Raw genomic sequence first — 19,734 nt, 5'->3', positions numbered from 1 at the left:
AGAGAGAGAGAGAGAGAGAGAGGGCAAGGAAGAGAGAGAGAGAGGGCAAGGAAGAGAGAGAGAGAGCAAGGAAGAGAGAGAGGGGGGAAGGAAGAGCGAGAGAGGGGAAGGAAGAGAGAGGGCAAGGAAGAGAGAGGGAGAGAGAGAGAGGGAGGGAGGGAGAGGGGGGGAGGGAGAGAGAGAGAGGGGAAGGAAGAGAGAGAGAGAGGAAGAGAGAGAGAGAGAGAGAGAGAGAGAGAGAGAGAGAGGGGAAGGAAGAGAGAGAGAGAGGGGAAGGAAGAGAGAGAGAGGGGAAGGAAGAGAGAGAGAGGGAAGGAAGAGAGAGAGAGAGAGAGGGAAGGAAGAGAGAGAGAGAGAGAGGGAAGGAAGAGAGAGAGAGAGAGAGGGAAGGAAGAGAGAGAGAGAGAGAGGGAAGGAAGAGAGAGAGAGAGAGAGGGAAGGAAGAGAGAGAGAGAGAGAGGGAAGGAAGAGAGAGAGAGAGAGAGGGAAGGAAGAGAGAGAGAGAGAGAGGGAAGGAAGAGAGAGAGAGAGAGAGGGAAGGAAGAGAGAGAGAGAGAGAGGGAAGGAAGAGAGAGAGAGAGAGAGGGAAGGAAGAGAGAGAGAGAGAGAGGGAAGGAAGAGAGAGAGAGAGAGAGGGAAGGAAGAGAGAGAGAGAGAGAGGGAAGGAAGAGAGAGAGAGAGAGAGGGAAGGAAGAGAGAGAGAGAGAGAGGGAAGGAAGAGAGAGAGAGAGAGAGGGAAGGAAGAGAGAGAGAGAGAGAGGGAAGGAAGAGAGAGAGAGAGAGAGGGAAGGAAGAGAGAGAGAGAGAGAGGGAAGGAAGAGAGAGAGAGAGAGAGGGAAGGAAGAGAGAGAGAGAGAGAGGGAAGGAAGAGAGAGAGAGAGAGAGGGAAGGAAGAGAGAGAGAGAGAGAGGGAAGGAAGAGAGAGAGAGAGAGAGGGAAGGAAGAGAGAGAGAGAGAGAGGGAAGGAAGAGAGAGAGAGAGAGAGGGAAGGAAGAGAGAGAGAGAGAGAGGGAAGGAAGAGAGAGAGAGAGAGAGGGAAGGAAGAGAGAGAGAGAGAGAGGGAAGGAAGAGAGAGAGAGAGAGAGGGAAGGAAGAGAGAGAGAGAGAGGGAAGGGAGAGAGGGAAGGGAGAGAGAGATAAGGAAGAGAGAGAGAAGGGGGGGGGGAGAACCAATCTAACTATCTCAGTTATTCAGTTATTAGAACTCCTTCTTCAGTGAATTATTCCAACAACACAACATATGATTTTAGAAAGTTCTTCCACAGCTTTAAATCCACTTGAATAACAGTAAAAAACTTACAGATGTGTAGTTTGATCTGGCCTGTCTCTGGTTCCGGGACTCCTGCTCCTGGAACTGTAGTCCTGCGAGGTGCTTCTCCAAGGCTTCCCAGTCCATAGTAGGGAGCTGGGGTTCCTCCCTCATGATGGCAGTGGAACCACCAAATGAGTTCACCGGAGGTCCCCTGACAGAACTATTCTGCGGCTTTGGAGGGTTGTGCTTTCCTTTACTTGGGGGTTTCCCAGTGACTAAGTTCCCGTTCAATTTGTGCCGATGGGAAGGGTTACCATTTGTGGTAGACAAATTCCCTCCTTTAACGTCCTCAAACTCCTCCGCTAAACTTCTGCCATTCACAGACATTGCAAAACAATTGTCCTTAGGAAAGCCATCATCAGCACCAACCTCTTCTTCCTCATCTTCATCCTCCCACTCATCGCTCACCTTGTCCACCATAAAGTCCTCCTCCTCATAATCCTCCAAGGCAGCCAGATCCAGGCTGGGGGATGATTTACAGTCCGAGCAAGGGGTTACTTTGTTGGAGCTTGATTCCGAACTCGAGCGGCTACAAGCATCACTTCCTAAATCCATGCCATCCTCTCTGTAATCCTAAGAGTGAATGGAACACGAAAAAAAAAAAAGAAACAAAAGGCAGGGGGAAAAAAAGAGAGAGAGGGAGAGAGAGAGGAAAGGAAATGATTAATGTATGTTTGCATCAAAGCCAAGCACCCTGTCTATACTTGCTCTCCAGGAGAAAAAAAAAATACATGAAGCAACTGCAAGCTGCCAGCAAGAATATCCATCCCCTGAGGCAGCGAAGATTCCTGTCCTCCCACAACATGAACTGCACTCTTGTCACAGGCAGAGTCAGCGCACTAATTTACATACACCCCGATGACACTGCGATAACACCCATTCCCCTAATACAAACCTTCTCCACATGCCTCCTGGCGTTACCTCTCTGTTCTGGCAAAATGTACTCAAAATTACATTTTTTGTATTAAAACAAAAACGATCTTTGTCTTGCTGCATCATTTTTCTGAACAAAGATACTGACAATGAATGAAAAAAATATATACAAAAGTAAGAAAGAAATCACTGCAAAATTTTGGCTTACAGACCAGATCTTGTAAGTGTCTACAAGATCTGCTAGACCTCACCCAACGCTAGTACCTGCAACGACCATGGCGCCTAACCTGTGTGATGACATCTGCAAGTGCATCATCTACGAAAGGGCGTACGTAAGCACTGACCAGAACAGATTTTTCAGCATGCTGAGAATTTTCTTCAGCCGATCAATCACAACCCATACACATTCATTGGGCATTAGTCAGATCTGTCACATGCCCATTCAGATAGCTAAGACCCTACAACCCCAAAGAGAAAAGCAAACCATACAAAGCGGGGTCATCCTCAGTACCACAGACACCAGAGGCCTACGCCTTATCCTAAAATTAAAAAGGGCAGAGTTGTCATAATCGCTAAAGCGGGAGGAAATTCTTCAAAAGCCACAGAGCAAACAAGCAGAGGATTGGAGAAACGCGGCGCTAATCAGGATTTAGATTCTGAGTCAGAGCATATTAGGATTTTCTGTCTGGAAATATTCACATGAAAGCGGCAATCTGGATAATAAATGTCATGTACAAGTACAAAGGCTTTCCCTGCACACATACAACATTGGCATATGAGGGTTACACTCAGAGCCTTCATAACACCCCCAGGTTAGTACATCACACAGGGGGTCCCTCTACCCATATCGCCGCCATAGACAGAAGCGACACTTTCTGTGACTTTGAATCTACTGCAGGCCATAATACAAGCAGGCAGACTACTGATAATCCCTGTAGAAGCAGAACATAGAGATAAGATTAAGTAGGCATAGGATTACCCACATACCTTTATCTACATACTGCCAGGGCACATCCATGCACATCACCAATGCCCATTGCCAATGCCCTGGAATGGCCCCTTCTAGTTAGGAGCAAGCACAGTCCTGTCACCTCTATGGATATATTGTTATATATATATACACATTGTATACACTAGATAGATGTCTTCATATTCTGCGCACATGCATTCTAGGATACTTGCACTGTCTGCACTGGGTTCATTGTCCAATGTCCAGACATCTCTCTATAGGGATAAGTCTATGATCGGGGAGAAGGCTTCTACAGGTGACACTGGTGTGTATGAATAGGTAGATGACTTCCCCCGGTGACACCACCCCTATACCTTGTCCCTGGAGCCTGGACCGTGCAGCCCTTCATCCTCCGTATGACGCAGCGCTCAGCGGAGAATCCAAAGCTGTGTGTATACCGGCGCCGCCCGCCTGCCCGCCCGGCACACTCATCCACGGCTCCGGAAACTCCTCTCACTCCCAGACAACGTCACTGCACATGAAGGCGGCATCCCCGGCATCCCATTAGAAGTGCACGATCCAGCCGCTAGCTGGTGCTGTCTGTGTGGAAAGCTGCCCATACACCGCTACAATTTCCTTCGCATAGCCTGCTTTTTCCGAATGTTCCTTTCATTTCCTAATGGCCAGAGGGGTCTAATCAATGTTCGTTTGCGAGGGAAATAGAGGGCATTGGATGGAAAATTGTCGTCTTTTCTAAAGCTCCCCATACACCGTTACAATTTACTCCGAAAATTCGTTCGATATTCTAATTGCTTATTGGGGTCTTTTGAACGAAAAACATATGATAGTGTATGGACAGCTCGTTTCCAGCGTTTGATTTTGACCGCAGCGACCAGGAAAGTGGAAGGAGCTAGTACAGTTTTGTTAGAATAAAATCGTTTTCGGGACATTCATTTAATTCTATAATAGGTGATGGGGTTCAGTCAGTGATCGTTTTCGACCATTGTGATTTATAAAAAAAAATCAAAGGCGCTGGATGGAAACGCGTACAAAAGCCCAATGCGTACACATGCTGATTGAATTGCACTGCCATCACTCTTGATGACAGTGACTGTGGTTTTTGGTCAGGAAACTGCATTCATTCCAAAATCGAATGTTGACTCAAAACAAAAATTTACCCGAAATTTCAAACATTAATCGCCAAGTCTCTGGTGGAATGATCGAACGTTCCAATGGGATTTTTCGTACCCGTGTATTCCCTGCTTTATCTTAGGAGCCCGGGCTTATGTGTCAAAGCCAAATAAAGGGCAGTCATTAGGTGTCATCAATAAACAGCTTTGCAGCAGGAGTCTATTGATGACACCCACTGACTACCCTTTTTGTGGTTAGCTGCCGAACTCAAGCCATTGGGCCGAAACCTAGACAGCCCAACCCAGTGGCGGAACTAAGGAACAAAGGGCCCTGGTGCAAGATTTTTTTTTTGCCCCCCCCCCCCACACACAAACACAGCGCTCTCCTCCCGCAACGCTCGGCCGGCTGTCACTTTCTTTCCTCCCTGCTGGGAGGAAAGAAAGCAGGGATGCGTTGCTGTATCGACAGAAAAATGGCATTATTGCTCTCACCGAGACGTTCAAGGTCGATATGTAACATGTGCAGCGCAATTGTTGTTTTTCGCACGTAGGCGCTCCGACGCGTATGTATCTGGGGGGCGGGGGACTGAAACATTATTTTTATTTTTTATGTTACATTCATTTTTAAACACTTTTTTTTTTTTACACTAACCCTATTGGTATTACATAGGGGACTAACAAGCACCCTGTGTAATAGCAGATAGGGTGTGACAGGTCCTCTTTATGGAGGCATCAGGTGCCTTTTAGACCACCTAATGTCACCTATAGACCCAAAACAAGCTGAGGAAGCCGAGATCTGCTTTCCCAGCTTCTTGTCCTGGCTCCGGAGACTGTGTACAGTGACACCGGAAGTGATGTAATACACAGCACTTCCGCGTCCAGTGATCGGAGGAGAGATCAGCGGCTGGAAGCGGCCGAATCTCTCTCTGATCATTGCGGGGAGACCCACCGACCCAGTGGCCGCTGCGGTGGTACCACACCGTACAAACGATCAGGTGACTGTTCAGACACCAGATTGTAAGTTACACAGCAATCGCCTGCTGTTAAAAGCAGTACCAAGAGGTCGGTTGCCGGAGCAGCCGTGTTCTTGTTTTACCCACTTCTGCAGGCCACCGTCTAAAGACATACTGCGGCCCGGAAGTGGTTAAAGGGACATTAAAGTAAATTTTTTCCCCCTCCCCCCAATGTAAATGTCAGCACTAACCTTAACTGATGTCTCCTAATCCGATCTTCTTCTTTCCTGATGTTTTCATCTGTCCCTCCAGCGGTGCGGCGGCGTCTCCGATCCAGCGCTGACTCCTCTATCATTGTTGGCACTTCCTGTCCCACGGTGTCTACACGCGTCCATAGACTTACCTTGTGTCTCTCCTCGTCTCCTGGCCGAAAATCCGAACTGCGCATGCACCCGCCCCAAGATGCTTTGCGGCCGCCTGAGCAGTTTCGGATTTTCAGACGGGAGCACACGGCCAAGATGGGGTAAGTATAAACCGCGTTAAAGCATTTTTTTCCCAACTTTTTGCATATATCTACTGCTTGCTGCCCTCATATATGCAAAAGAGCTGGAGGGTTTAATAACCCTTTAATACTCAGCTGATCCCTGGAACGACCGACAAGCGCAGCGTCCCGAGTCTCACGCTGTCAGAATATGCATACAGAGCGTGTCGGTTACTATTTAAACCGGCGCGCTGTGTGCAGCTTCTGAGAAGATACGCTATTAGCGTAGCGGGGAAGCCTGTTGCGCATTTTGCATCGCTCCTAGTCTGCTATCCAGCGGCCGGCAACTGTGCTGGGCCCCCCCCCAAAGGCTGAGGCCCCAGTGCTCCCGCACCGGCCGCACCGGCGGTAGTTCCGCCACTGCCCCAACCACCTAGAAAATGGGTCCAGCTCCTCATTCTCACCTCCTATTGGATTTATATAGCCTGGATGGTGCACCTGTCTCTCCCAGGGGGGGGTTACGGCCTTCTTGTAGCTGTGTGCATGAGCTGCATGTAGCTGCAGTGAAGGCCCTTGAGGCACTTCCAGTTATTATGTGACAACGTCTTCTCACATTTGTACTCCTGTGTTGTCACCTTGTCACGCATCCTTTCAATAGAAACTACAACTCACATTATGTACATATTACCGTCAGAAATGCAATGCAACAGTTGCTGGAATGCATACATTCCCCTCATGCACAGACAGGGGACATTTTAATGCAAGTGTTGGCAACTCTGGCCCTCCAGCTGTTGTGGAACTACAATTCCCATGAGGCATTGCAAGAGTGACAGTTACAGGCATGACTCCCAGAGGTATTTTGGTATTTGTAGTTAAAACACAGCTGGAGGGCCAGAGTTGCCCAACCCTGTTATATGTGACCAGCTGAGTACCTGACCAGGCTATATGAATTAAAGGAGAACTATGGGGTTGGGGCTTTTCCCCATAGTTCTCCTAAGGGTAACGGGAGGACACAAACTAGCGTCCTCCCGTCACCCAAAGCTCAGTATACCGCGAGCTACAGCTCGCGGTATAGTGAGACCCCACAGCCGGAGCGGATCCCGACAATTCTGTCTGGATCCAGCCAGCTGCGTGAGCGACAGCTGGCTCTGCCTATCTAGAGGCAGAGCCAGCTGTAACCCACCCCTCCCCCATCCGTTCCTCCAGTCAGCGCTGGAGGATCGGACAGGGGAGGGTATCCCTGCAGGGAGCCGTGATTGACAGTCAAGGCTCTCTGCACAGATAGATCGAGAAGTGAGCGATCGCCGCTATGTGTTCGCTCACTTCCCGATCTACTGAGCCAACCGGTGACAGTTTCATTGTCAAAGGTCGGCTCAGATTATGAGGCTGAGTGAAAATCACTGGCCTAATAAGGAGTTGGAACAGTCAAATTTTTATTGTTGTCTGTGTCCCTGTTATGGGGATTCACCTGAAATCTTCCAACGAGGACACTAGTTCTAATGACCCTGCTGACCACCAGGAATTTCCCTCTCTTTGGATGGATTTCCTCTCACTTCCTCTTGTGACTATCGGAGAGGAAGTGACATTTTCATGGGGGGGGGGGGAGCTGCCACTTACTCTAATCAAATTTTTTAAAAAAATGTTTAACTTCAGTTCTACTTATTGTGCCTTTGTATGTTTAGATTGTTAGGATGCTCCAAACTCATCAAAACCAATGAATTATTAATGGTAAAGATTTGGTGTACAATGAGCTATGGTAACTCACGCAGGGATTGGTGCTCTTGGCCACTCAGTGACCAGAAGAGATAGGCAAGGAGGATGCAGGTCTAAAGGGATGCAAGGGTCACCTTCTTTTATGTAACACTAAAGATAGGAATTCCAGAGACAAGGCTCCTACCTCATATCAGGAGATGCCTACTCTTATCTAGCTATGCTTTTAGCCAGATATAATGGATCATAATGACACCTAGTGGCCAGGGTCTAAGGATATTGAGGTGTACCCTCCATCCATCTCTACAGCCAAAAAGCCGTTATTAATCTTTTGGAAAGTTTGTAGAATGTTAATAGATTAGAAAATCAAAGGATATCAGAAGAATATTGTGCTTTGCTGACTTGACAAGCCCTTCAGGCAGTTGGACTCACCCAAAAGGATTCCAAGAAGAGGAATCCAATTTATTTAAAGCTGAACTCCAGGAATTACAAGAAAAAATACCCTTGCAGTGCCCCCCATACACATGCACTGCAAGAGTTCATTTTTCTTTAACCACTTGAAGACCGGGGTGTGTACACCCCCTTCCCATCCAGGCCATTTTTCATTATTCAGCGCTGCAGTACTTTGACTGACATTTATTCCGTCAACGCTGCAACGCTGTACTGAAATTAATTTATACAATTTTTTGGGGACACATAGAGCTTTCTTTTGGTGGTATTTAACCACTGCGTTTTTTTATTTTTTACTATATAAGGAAAAAACTATCAAAAATCTTGAAAAAAACAAAACAGTTTTGCCTACGTTATATTATAAAACATTTATTATTACCCATTTTGTGGTAAAATATAAAAGACGGGGTCACGTCGGGTAAATATAAAGAGTTATGGATCCCCTTCATCAGGCAGAACAAGTGACCCCGAAACGTTGCAATAAGTGTATTGTTGCATGATGCGTCAATAAAAGACGTTTTTCTACTTTTGGAGTGCCGGTGTCCATAACTCTTTATACTTTGCCTGGACGGTGGCCATCCGTCGACTACTGATGCACCCAACCCATTCATCAAGGATTTAGCGGTAAGGAGTGCAATGGGTACACTGACTATTACGTCGGGTAAATAGACACCAAACATGTTAAGCCTTAAAATTGCGTGCACCTGCGAAATCGCAAAAAACTACGATACCCAAAATTGCCCATATGCAATGTTATTAAAGCTTTTATCACTCATCAATTTAGTGTTAACAATGACTGATGGCCCTACAATTATTGCTTGCGCTCCGACGTTCACTGTGATATGTAACGTGTGGCGCAATCTTAATTTTCGCACGTAGGTGCACCCAACATGTGTACACATTTGTATGTGCATGTATGTGGGGTGGGGTGGGGGGGGCTTTTTTCATTGATTTTTCATGTATTTTTTTATATGTGACTTTAATTTTTTTTTTATACACTTAACTTTATTGCTATTACATTGGGGGCTAACAAGCTCCCTCCCCGTGTGAAATCACACATACAGTGACATGTCTAGAGGTGCACCAAAATAGAAATTTATGAATGGACAGGAGGTGATGTAGATCACTTCCCATTCATTCATAATTGAGGATATATTAACCATACCATGTCCTTAATTATCTACAAACACTCACTGACAGGTCACTGATCGCTGAGTGTTTGTACCCGCTCTCCTCTCTGACACATGCTGTCACAGGAGGCTGAGTGAGCGGTACCCGCTCTCCTCTCTGACACACGCTGTCAGAGGAGAGCCCAGCCTCCTGTGACAGCACTGTCTCCGCCCCCACACCGATCTGTGGTAGGCGGCCGAGCGGTGTGGGAGGAGAGACATCGGCTCTCCTCACGTAGCGCTCGGCTGGCTGTCAATTTCTCTCCTCCCCGCTGCGACACAGAGCAGCGCCCTGCTCTGTGTCGCAGGGCGCTGCGTATCGGCAGGAAAATTGCACTTTCGGCATTTAGCCAAAAGTGCCATTTTCCGCCAATATGTTTCGGCGGCCGATATATCGGTGCATCCCTAAACATGTCCTCTTTATGGAGACATCTGGGGTCTATTAGACCCCGTAATGCCACTTAGGGAACCTCAAAGAAGCTGATGAAGAACAGATCTGCTTCACCATCTTCTTCTTTGGCGTAGCACCTGGAGAAATGACAGGCTGAAAGCGGAAGTGATTTAATATACATTACTTCCACATTCAGAGATCGGAGGGGAGATCAGCCGGTAAAAGTGTGCTGATCTCCCTCCGATCCAGCCAGGGTGACCCACTGTACCAGTCCCTGGCCCACACAGAGGACTGCAGACAAGGGCGCACACACAAGTGGGGTGGCAGGAAAGGCCATTTAATCACACTCACCCCCCGTCAAGCCTGTGCCATCAATCCATTAATTTACAATCGTCCAGATGGCATCTGGTAAAGTCTAGGGGTACAGGGATAAACTTTAAAACTCACCTTACTCCGCCATGCTTCCTCGCACTGTGCGATCAGACCCAGGGGTGTATCTACCACAAGGCAAACTAGGCATTTGCCTAGGGCGGCACATTCCAGGGGGGCAGCAGAAATCACCAACCCAAACCAATTAGGCACACAGGGCCAGACTTGCCTCTGGGCATACTGGGCACTAGTTAGACTAGTTAGAGAGCTGCCTGGTGGAGGGGGGGGGGGCAGGGAGATGCAGTCCGGCTGGCTTTGTACAGGAGGTGGAGAAGAAGCAGCAGGTGGCTTGGGGCTGGCCATAGCATGTGATCTGATGGCGAGATGTCCCAGAAGCAGGCTGGGGACTGCAATGTATTCTTTAGATTGGGGGGTGCCCGAGTTTAGTCTTGCCTAGGGCAGCACAAAACCAAAATACACCACTGATCAGACCCCTAAAGCTACAGCTCTTAGGCATTCCAGCCGACAGACGCAATCTGATGTCATCACATACAATGCAGGATCAATAGTCCTGCACAGAACAGTGAGGGCCCACCCACAACCTGGAGTGTCAGAAAGAAGGAGTGAGCACTGGAAGCCTGCTGGAGCGAGGAATAATGTGTATTGCAGCTTATTCGTATACCAATAGACTTATCGAACATTTAACCCTTTCAGTGTGAGGGCCCCTCATTGCAAGGGTATTTCTTTTTATAATTCTCAGAGTTTAGCTTTAAATCATAACATTATGCACAGTTCTATGCCATCTGCTACAGCAAGGGTGGGCAAACTCCGGCCCTCCATCTGTTGTGGAACTACAAATCCCAGGTGGCACTGCAAGATATTCACAACCACAGGCATGACTCCCAGAGACAGATGCATCATGGGATTTGTAGTTGCACCACAGCTGCAGAGCCGGAGTTTACCCACATGTGGGCGTGGCTTCAAGAATCATGATATTAAATGGTAATAGAACATCTTTCCTATACATACTATATGCTTATAAGAAGATTGAAGAATGGATGATGTGCTTTCTGAGCTGAAAGATGAATGCTGATGTGTGACTGCTTATATGCAGCATCAGAAAAAGAACTGATACTGAGAATTGCATGTAGTATACAAACGATGTGAAGTAGTACTGCGTAATACTTACACAAAAAGAACAAACCCGGGGAGTAACATCTAGCACAAGTAGTTCTATGACATTTTGCTATATAAATATTGTCAATCTTTTTAAAACAGTAACCAAAACAACAAAATAGACATTTCCTGCATTTTACAAATATGAAAATACTTAGCCCCCATTCACACCTGAGCGTTTGTAGTACGTTTCCTGAAGAACATGAAGAATCCCATTCAATTTAATGGTACATGTTGACACCTGAACATTGTGTCATTTGAAGCTCAGAAAAGTACGGAGCTTTTTTCAAGCAGAATTGCATGTTTTTGTCCCCATAGACTTCAAGGCGGACTGTGATGTGAAGAGGGGCTCCTAGTGTGAGAGAGGCTTCTAATAAGAAGGTGGCCTTTTGATATAAATGAGAACTCTGATGTGAAAGGAGGGAAATCTGATGTGAAGGGAGGATCTGATGTGAAGCAAAATGTGAGCCCGGCATTTGTTCTTTGCGTTTTTGCTTGAAGTTCCCCCTTAAAAACCATACCTGGCCCATTATCTTAGATAACGGCCTGGTATGGATTTTAGAGGGACCACAGATTATTTTATATGTTTACGGTTTTTACATTTTGGATTAGGGTGCCTTGAGATTTTGCATACTTTTACAGGGTGCTGTGACTGAAAAAAGGTTGAGAACGCTGGGTTAGACTGTCTTCCAAAATAAAATGGGATGTCTAGGGAGTATGAATGAGGGCTGTGTCAGGTTTCTGGTAAAAGGAGAGAAATTAGGTGGGCTAAGGCCAGCTTCGCACAATTACATTGTGGTAATGTATGCATTACTGCAGTGTGTGGTAACGCATCTTACAGGTGCACTCAGTGTCATTCATTTTGAATTGCACCCCAATGCACTAAGGCAATGCACTTCTGCTGCTGTGCGCTAAAAAAAATGGTAAACTGCAAATTTTGTCGTGCTGTGGTCCATTTAAAGTGAATTTGCTGCCTTAATGCAATGCACATGAATGCATAAAGTAACAAGCTAAAGTGTGTTGATGCAGCGGACCTGTGTGATCCTGGCCTTATAAATAATGCAGGTCAGGTGAGAGAAATAGAAAATGGGATGACACCTGTGATTTTAGGGTGAGATGACAAGGCTGGTATAAAGGAAAAGTAACAATGTCAAACATGAAGAAAGTTGGGTATTCCAGGCTACATTAATGATGCTTAGGTGATGTGCATTGTGACAAGAGGCATGTCATTTTAATTTTGGCCCCTTCTCTTTGATGGAAATACAACAGCATTTTCCTTTCTGAAAGCTTGTAGGTACACCACTTTCACAAAACACCATAACAAGAGTGAAATAGGACTGCAGGCAGAAGCATATCAAACCTGACCCTAACATATTTAGGGATGCACCAATATCGTTTTTTCGGTATCGAGTACGAGTACTGATATTTTTTCATTGGTACTCGCCGATACCGAATACTAATATCGGTGCTGTGTGCCCCAATTATCAGGAAGCCGGGCGGCACATCATGAGCCGCTGCCCGGCTTCCTGATAGCCTGGGAAGCCAGTGTTCTATCGAAAGAACACCGGCTTCACTTTCCAAGGATGCCTGGCTTCCTAACCAATTCTGATTGGTCAGGAAGCCAGGCTGCCTAGCAACAAGTGAAGTCGGCTTCCTAGCCAATCAGGAAGCCAGGCAGCACGTTATGACCATTCTCCCAGCTTTCTGATTGGCTAGGAAGCCGTCTTTACTTGTTGCTAGGCAGCCTGGCTTTCTGACCAATCAGGAAGCTGGGAGGCAGGTCAAGACGTGTCACCCAGCTTCTTGATCGGTTAGGAAACCAGGCTGGCTAGCAACAAGTGAAGCCGGCTTCCTAGCCAACCAGGAAGCCACGTGGCTCCATGCTCCCTCAGCACTGATGGTCAGAGGGAGATCTCCCTCTGACCGGAAGTTCCGGTATCAGAGGTAAGTATTAGAGCATTTGGGCGAGTACGAGTATAATGTAAGTCATAATCATTACATACATGTTTTTCCAGCAGACAGAAACAATATATTTTCTTCCTTTTCTTTTCGTTCTCCATGTATTAGTTAGAGGACCAACATTATGATTATTATTATTATTATTATACAGGATTTATATAGTACCAACAGTTTGCGCAGCACTTTACAATGTAAGGAAGACATGACAATTACAATACATATCAAGACAAGATGGTAAAGAGGGCCCTGCCCGTGAGAGCGTACAATCTAAACATATCCAATGTCTTTTTTAGAAAAAAAAAATCATAAATTCACACATATTTATAAAAGAAAACAATGAGGGGAATTCATCAAAACTGGAGCAGACAAAATCTGGAGCAGTTGTCAATAGTAACCAATCAGCTTCTTTCTTTAGTGTGTTTAGTTAAGATTTGAAAACGAAAGAGAGAAGCTGATTGGTTGTCATGCACAACTGCTCCAGATTTTGTCTGCTCCAGTTTTGATAAATTCACCTCAATGAGCAATCATAATTTTTTTGCATTGGACCCAGTAAAACATTGTGACTGCGATCAGTGGATCATGAGTGCAATGCTCTGGCTCCTATAGACTCTTCCTCCCATCCATGTGTGTTGGGGGCGGCGTTGCTGCCTTGCCTAGGGCAGCAGCAAAGTTAAATACACCGCTGTGTGTGTGCCGAGGAAGGGTTTCAGTTACAGGGATGGGAGAAAGAATAAATGGACTTCACCGCACTTGTACTCTTTTGAGAACTATGGATAAGGCCAAGTTGGCCCACTTCATGGTTTTACAGGTATGGTGTGGATGAACTTGAGTAGCCTGCATACAGTCATGATCTTAACCCTATTGAACACCTTTGGGATGCATTGGAACGCCAATTTCAAGTTGCTAGTTCAACCACCATACCTGAATTCACAAATGCTCATTTTTGCTGAAGAAGTACAAATCACCTCAGAAACACCCCAAAACCTTGTGAAAAGCCTTCCTGAAAGAGTGAAATTTGTTATAGCCACCAGTGGGCAAAATCCATATTAATGCTTATAGCTTTGAAATGGGATGTCCAATAATGTCATGAAGGTGTGATGGTCCAATGGATACAAACTTTCCATGTTTGCTTACGTTATGTCTACTTACGTTGGCCATACAGTGCATCTTCCACATGGTTCTGCTTTACTAAGAGTTTAGGTCCCTTTATAATGCACTGGAGTTACCATAGCGATCTGCTTCCCTGCTGGGATTCATACGTCTCCTTCCCCCCACTTCCACATTAGTGAACACTATACTACAACCTTGGCAACCAATATCAAGCATGTCAGTAATTGACTGTAGGTGACCTTATAATAGGTCCCACTTGTTATTTATGAGTTTTAAAGTTCAAGGTTATAATAGGTCCTTAGCAGATACCAGGCTCTCTAGTTCTATAACCTTCACTGTGTTTTACTGTTTTTTAACATTATCATATCATATTTCTACTCCTGTAACAAAATATTGTATCAAAAAACATCTCAGGCCCAAACTGAGGCTTATTTCAGACTAGTGATGAAAAATTACACTTCTATCAGCAGAGAATGGCAGCTTGTTACCAGGGCTGGTGCTATCGCAAACATCGGGGCATTTTGACAAGTACAAGTACTTGTCAAAATGCCCTGTTTTTTCCGCCCTCACCCTGCAGCGCCCTCAGGTCGGCCGCCTGACTTGCCTTGGGTAGCGCCGGGCCTGCTTGTTACCACTACTTAGCACCAAGCTGGGTCATTACTTCATTGCAGGAAATAAGTACCACTCTTCTCTGTTGTCACGAGCATGGTGAAGAATGATCAAAGCAGAAAACGCTGTAGCAATTTGGGAAACAGATTACTCCCCCATGCTCACAATTTCATATTTAAAGAGACACTGTCACCGTGCCCATGAAAGGCTAAGTGACAGTGTCTTAGGGCCCAGTAACACCATGTCCAGACCAGATCTGCACCAATTTGTGATGCTTTTTTATGGTGCCCTAGAGTTGTTTTTTTGGGCTGTCATTATGTAGATTATTCTCTCAGGTTACTTCCTGCCAGTGACGTGTGGTACCATCTGTGCTGGGTGAGGCATTCCCCAGCCCCGCCCGCCAAAGCCCCACCATGCCGAAGCCCCAACCACATCCCTGTCCCTCACTTGATCATCACTGGTGAGGCATCAAGATCAATGTCCTCAGTGATTGTTTATTTTCATTTTTTTTTGATTGGACAGCTTGGACCAATGACGCTTTGCTATTGGTCAAAACCATCCACAGGGCTATAACATAGAGTAGAGGCTGTTGCAGCTCTTGCCTCGCTAAGTTAGGTTACACAGACAGTGGGGAAGTCCATTGCTGTGTAACCCAACATAGCTGTCAAAATCCGGATACAGTGCCACCTGTAATTAACAGGCAGCGCTCCGTCCATGACAGGTTACACAGTGTGGAGGCTTTCCCTGTTCTGTAACCTGTTACAAGCTGATCTGAATGAAGAAATAGCTGTTAGCTTCAGACTTGAAGCTAACAGCTTTTTCCTCCATAATACTAGGTGAGGATTTGCCTCACCTGCCTCCCCTGACCCCACGCCCCTGCTTCCTGCTTCATTTCATAGAACTTCCCTTTGTGTGAGTAAGCTGGTGAACATACATGTTTTTGTTTTTTTTATGCAGGCATGTTCTTTGTGATGGCTATTGCAATCCTGAGACAAGGTGCTCATAGGAGATATGGTTTTTGGGTGCACCCACCCTTGAAGCTAAGAGAATCGAAGGGTCAATTTTGGACTTTATATGAGGACTTGCGGGCACATCCAGAAAAGTTTTTTTCATTCACTCGTATGTCTATTCGAAGGTAATCTGTGTTATTTATCCAAAGCCCCCCTTTTTTAAAAATGTATTTTGTTGTGTTCTGGTCTGCGTTTTTGACGCTTTTTTTACACCTGTTTGCGCCTTCCAGTGTGTTCCAGTCCAGAGAAAATGTGACATGCTGTATTTTTCCCTACACCGGAACGGACTGCGCTGGTGTGAACCGAGCCCAGAAATTCCATACAAATACATTGGGATGCATTTTTAGTGCGGGAGAAAAACTTAACGTTCTGGATCTGATCCGGTCATGGTGTGATTGGGCCATCAGAAAAGCCCACCCCCACGGTTCCCTTGCTGCTCCTTCCACCTCTACAGTCAGGATCTAGGGGATCAGTGCCTTGACTCCCCCATTCACATGATAGCGCTCAGGCCTAGCAACTGGCTGCTAGCCCGGAGCACTGTCACAGAGGAGAAGGTCACATGCTTCTCCTTACTTGAATGTATCAGATATGTAGCCACTTGCAGAGGAGGAGGGAGCGAAAGGAAGCGCTAGTTAGCTAAGTATAAGGGGACAGATGTGGGGGTCCTTTGCAAAGACAGAGGTCACCAGAGCAAATAGAGAGGATGGGATTTCCTCAGTAGGCACACAAACAGCAATAGAAAGCTGACATAAGTTTTAACTCTTGACCTCTCTATCCAAAACTGAAAAAAAAAAAAACAGTTTTGCCTTTAGTTGCAATTAGGTATTGGATCTAAAAAAAATTCATATTTCTCATCTGGTGTTCTAGAAGTCTGTAGACAAGATATGTAGCCTTAATAAGATAACACTGGTGTAGATTACTTTCCCTAAAATACCTGACATTCCACATTATGCAGAAAGCAGCATCTGACTAGAACAGAGTGCAGACACAAGTGTTTGTAACCTGTCATAGTCTGTATGTTTAGGATTAATGAATATTTAGTTAGCACACCTCTGCATGAACTTTAGAATGTTTCAACTCCAGCATTTGTACTGCACAGCATAATTATGTATTCTTAACATTGAAAATGTTTCCACATGATTAATAATATTGTTTCATTTTAACATTTAGATTTCATCATGTGGATGATTAACATGATATTATATTTATTTATTTATTTATTTATGGGCATGTTATCCTAAATGGAATCGAATTGAAAGTACTGTTATATAACACATTGGTAGATATACTTGAATTTCAGGAACTGATTTCTTTGTTCATTTTCCAACACTTAATATAAGCAGAATTTTAAGCACTAAAGTGTTTTTTTTTTGTGCCACATAATGATTTATTATAATATTAGAATGGAGATTAAAAATAAATGTTGGCATACGTAAGAACTATAGTATTATGAGTGCCTATAGACATTAGATGTCATGATTGTTTACCAAACTAGCTAAAACAAACAGATTAGAGGATTCCTATGCTGTGGCTAATTAAAATAATTGCAAACCGCAAAGGATTCTTCCACAAACTTCACATTGGTAAACATCATTGACATTACGTGCTTTCTGATAAATACCTTTACATATGTTTCTAGAAATATACAGGGGGGAATTTATGAAAACTGCGACAGACATAATCTGGAACAGTTGCCCATAGTAGCCAAACATCTTCTTTCTTCATTTCATTCAGTCAAAGGAGAACTATGAGGTGAGTGAAAATCACTCATCCTCATAGTTCGAGCCGACGGGTGACCATGAAACTGTCACACGTCGGCTCAATAGATCGGGGAAGTGAGCGAACACATACCGGCGCTCGCTCACTTCTCGATCATGTCCCTGCAGAGAGTGGTGACTGTCAGTCACGGCTCCCTGCAGGGATTCCCCCCTCCCCGCTCCGATCCTCCAGCGCTGACTGGAGGAACGGAACGGAACGGGTGAGGGGGCGGGTACAGCTGGCTCTGCCTCTAGATAGGCAGAGCCAGCTGTGACTCACAAAGCTGGGTAGATCTCGACAGTAATGTCGGGACCGGTCCCGGCTGCGGCGGTCTCAGCATACCATTAAGAGAACGATGGGGAAAAGCACTTACCCCATAGCTCTCTTTTAAGCTTTGAAAATGAAAGAGAGAAGTTGATTGGTTACTTTGGGCAACTGCTCCAGATTCAGTCTGCTCCAATCTTGATAAATTCCCCCGACAGTATATATAGTTATTCATAGGAAAGCATGAAATGTCAATGATGTTTATAAATATGATGTTTCTTTAAGAACCATTTGCTTTTTGCAATTATTTTAATTAGCCAAAGCATAAGTACCCTTTCAATTGTGTACTAGCTGTATCTCTACACAACTAAGCAATCAGTGGATGGAACACAAGGACTGTGCAGCGTAGCAGGAGCTGAATAAAGTTGATTTTAAGCAGTGATTTTTTTTTGGATGTTTGGCTATCTGGGTGTTTTGGCAGTTTGGAGTGGAGCGAGGATGTGTTACTTTGACTGGCACCCAATTTACTTCTCTCTGCTCTGTTCGAGCTGGACTGCAACTGAAGCGGTGTTGTTTCTTCTCAATTTAGATCAGAGGATTCTTTAATGCTTATATGATATATCTACCTTTTTTTTGTGTAAGTCAAGGCCACTGTGTGTAGTTTATCCACACTAAGGTTTGACATTGTTTACAAGAGAAGAACACAAATTAATAGTTATCGCAGGTGGCAGAAGATGATTGTCTGCCATTGAACTTCTTTAATTTGTTCTGGTGTTAGCTTTTCTTTCAGAAGTTTCCTGACAATGCTAATTCATTACTTGTATATCATGGACCTCTCCCATGAGGTTAGCATTTTCCCGTTTCCTGTGGCAAATGATTTTATTCATTGACAGTAATTCAAATAGTCACGCTCACCAAATGAGTACGGTACTATATACCGAACCAGAGTAACTACATCTGGGGGCTCCATGTTCAGATACTCTGAGAGAAGTCTAGAACCATACAGAGCATGCTGGAAATTATGTATATAAGCCAAAAGAAATGGAAAAGTGGAGTGTATCGATGTATGTCCCAATCTCGCTGTTTCTAATGAGCTGAACACAGGCCCAGCAGCTAACACTGAAGGCAACAATAAATCTTTAAATACATAGGCTACATATATAGAAAATGCTGTTGCTTTGGATTTTGTAATCTGCCACACTGTCCTTTAACTGACATTGGGCATCAATGCTGGAATATCCATAGCCCAGGGGGGGTGGAGTATTCCCAAGAATGAAATTAAACTTTAAATCTACCCACATCTCAATAGGTAGGTTTTTAGGTGATTTCTGGCACAATAAATTCCCTTTGACCTCTAATATCTCTGAGGAATTCAATTCTGCTCTTCTTTAGTGGCCATTACAATAGGGATCACCTTATCATCTACATTCTCTATTTATTTTATAATATGGAGAATATGAGACTTCCTTTCTTGTCTTTGTGGTGGTCACAGAAGAAAAGAGCCAGAAGCTTCATCAAAGAGATTTGACATCGAGTCCCTAGAAATACAAAAGGTCAGTGGCTGATTCAATTCACTGGCGTTTAATGTAAATATTGTTTTTCAGTGGACTTGGCCTTTAACCTATCAGCTTTGCAATCTACCTTATAATTATTTTTTTGTCAGTCCTGACTTTTACACCTCAGAGAGAACAGCTAATACAGAATCATATATTTGCCTTTCATTAAAGAGGAACTCTACCCATATCTTTAAAATAACAACAAACATCCCTTTAGAAATGTTTAGTAATGGCAATCTACAAACACATACTTCTAGATAATTGCAGGTTTTGTATTCTTTGCATAACTTATTTCTCTTTTCTTTCCCAGTCTTCTGACAGTGGCCATGTTAACTATGGGCAGGCTACTAAACTCCCTTTACTTCCAGGAACTCTGGCACATGTGGCTAGGACATGTGACCATGTACATCATCCCAGGGAAGGAAAATGCCTTTCCCTGGGATCTTGTGAGATTACAGATGAGATTAACCAGCACTGCACTGCTAAACTCTGCTACAATCTGACA

General features: G+C 44.8%; 1 protein-coding gene across 3 annotated transcripts in view; it reads right to left on the bottom strand.

Annotated features, from left to right (window-relative positions):
• Window positions 1–19,734, bottom strand: part of LOC108785006 (schwannomin-interacting protein 1) — a 323,306-nt gene that overhangs the window by 101,368 nt on the left and 202,204 nt on the right. For 2 of the 3 annotated variants that reach the window (XM_018553973.1, XM_018553974.1), the window contains one exon: window positions 1,301–1,885. In XM_018553973.1, coding sequence (XP_018409475.1) covers window positions 1,301–1,885 — 585 coding nt within the window. Of the gene's footprint in view, window positions 1–1,300; window positions 1,886–3,508; window positions 3,542–19,734 lie in introns of those variants that run through there. The other variant, XM_018553975.1, reaches the window with a different exon arrangement.

This window comes from Nanorana parkeri, unplaced genomic scaffold (genome assembly GCF_000935625.1).
Source record: "Nanorana parkeri isolate BGI_ZX_2015 unplaced genomic scaffold, ASM93562v1 scaffold136, whole genome shotgun sequence".
NCBI classification, from domain to species: Eukaryota; Metazoa; Chordata; class Amphibia; order Anura; family Dicroglossidae; genus Nanorana; species Nanorana parkeri.
This window is presented reverse-complemented; position numbering and strand designations above follow the sequence as displayed.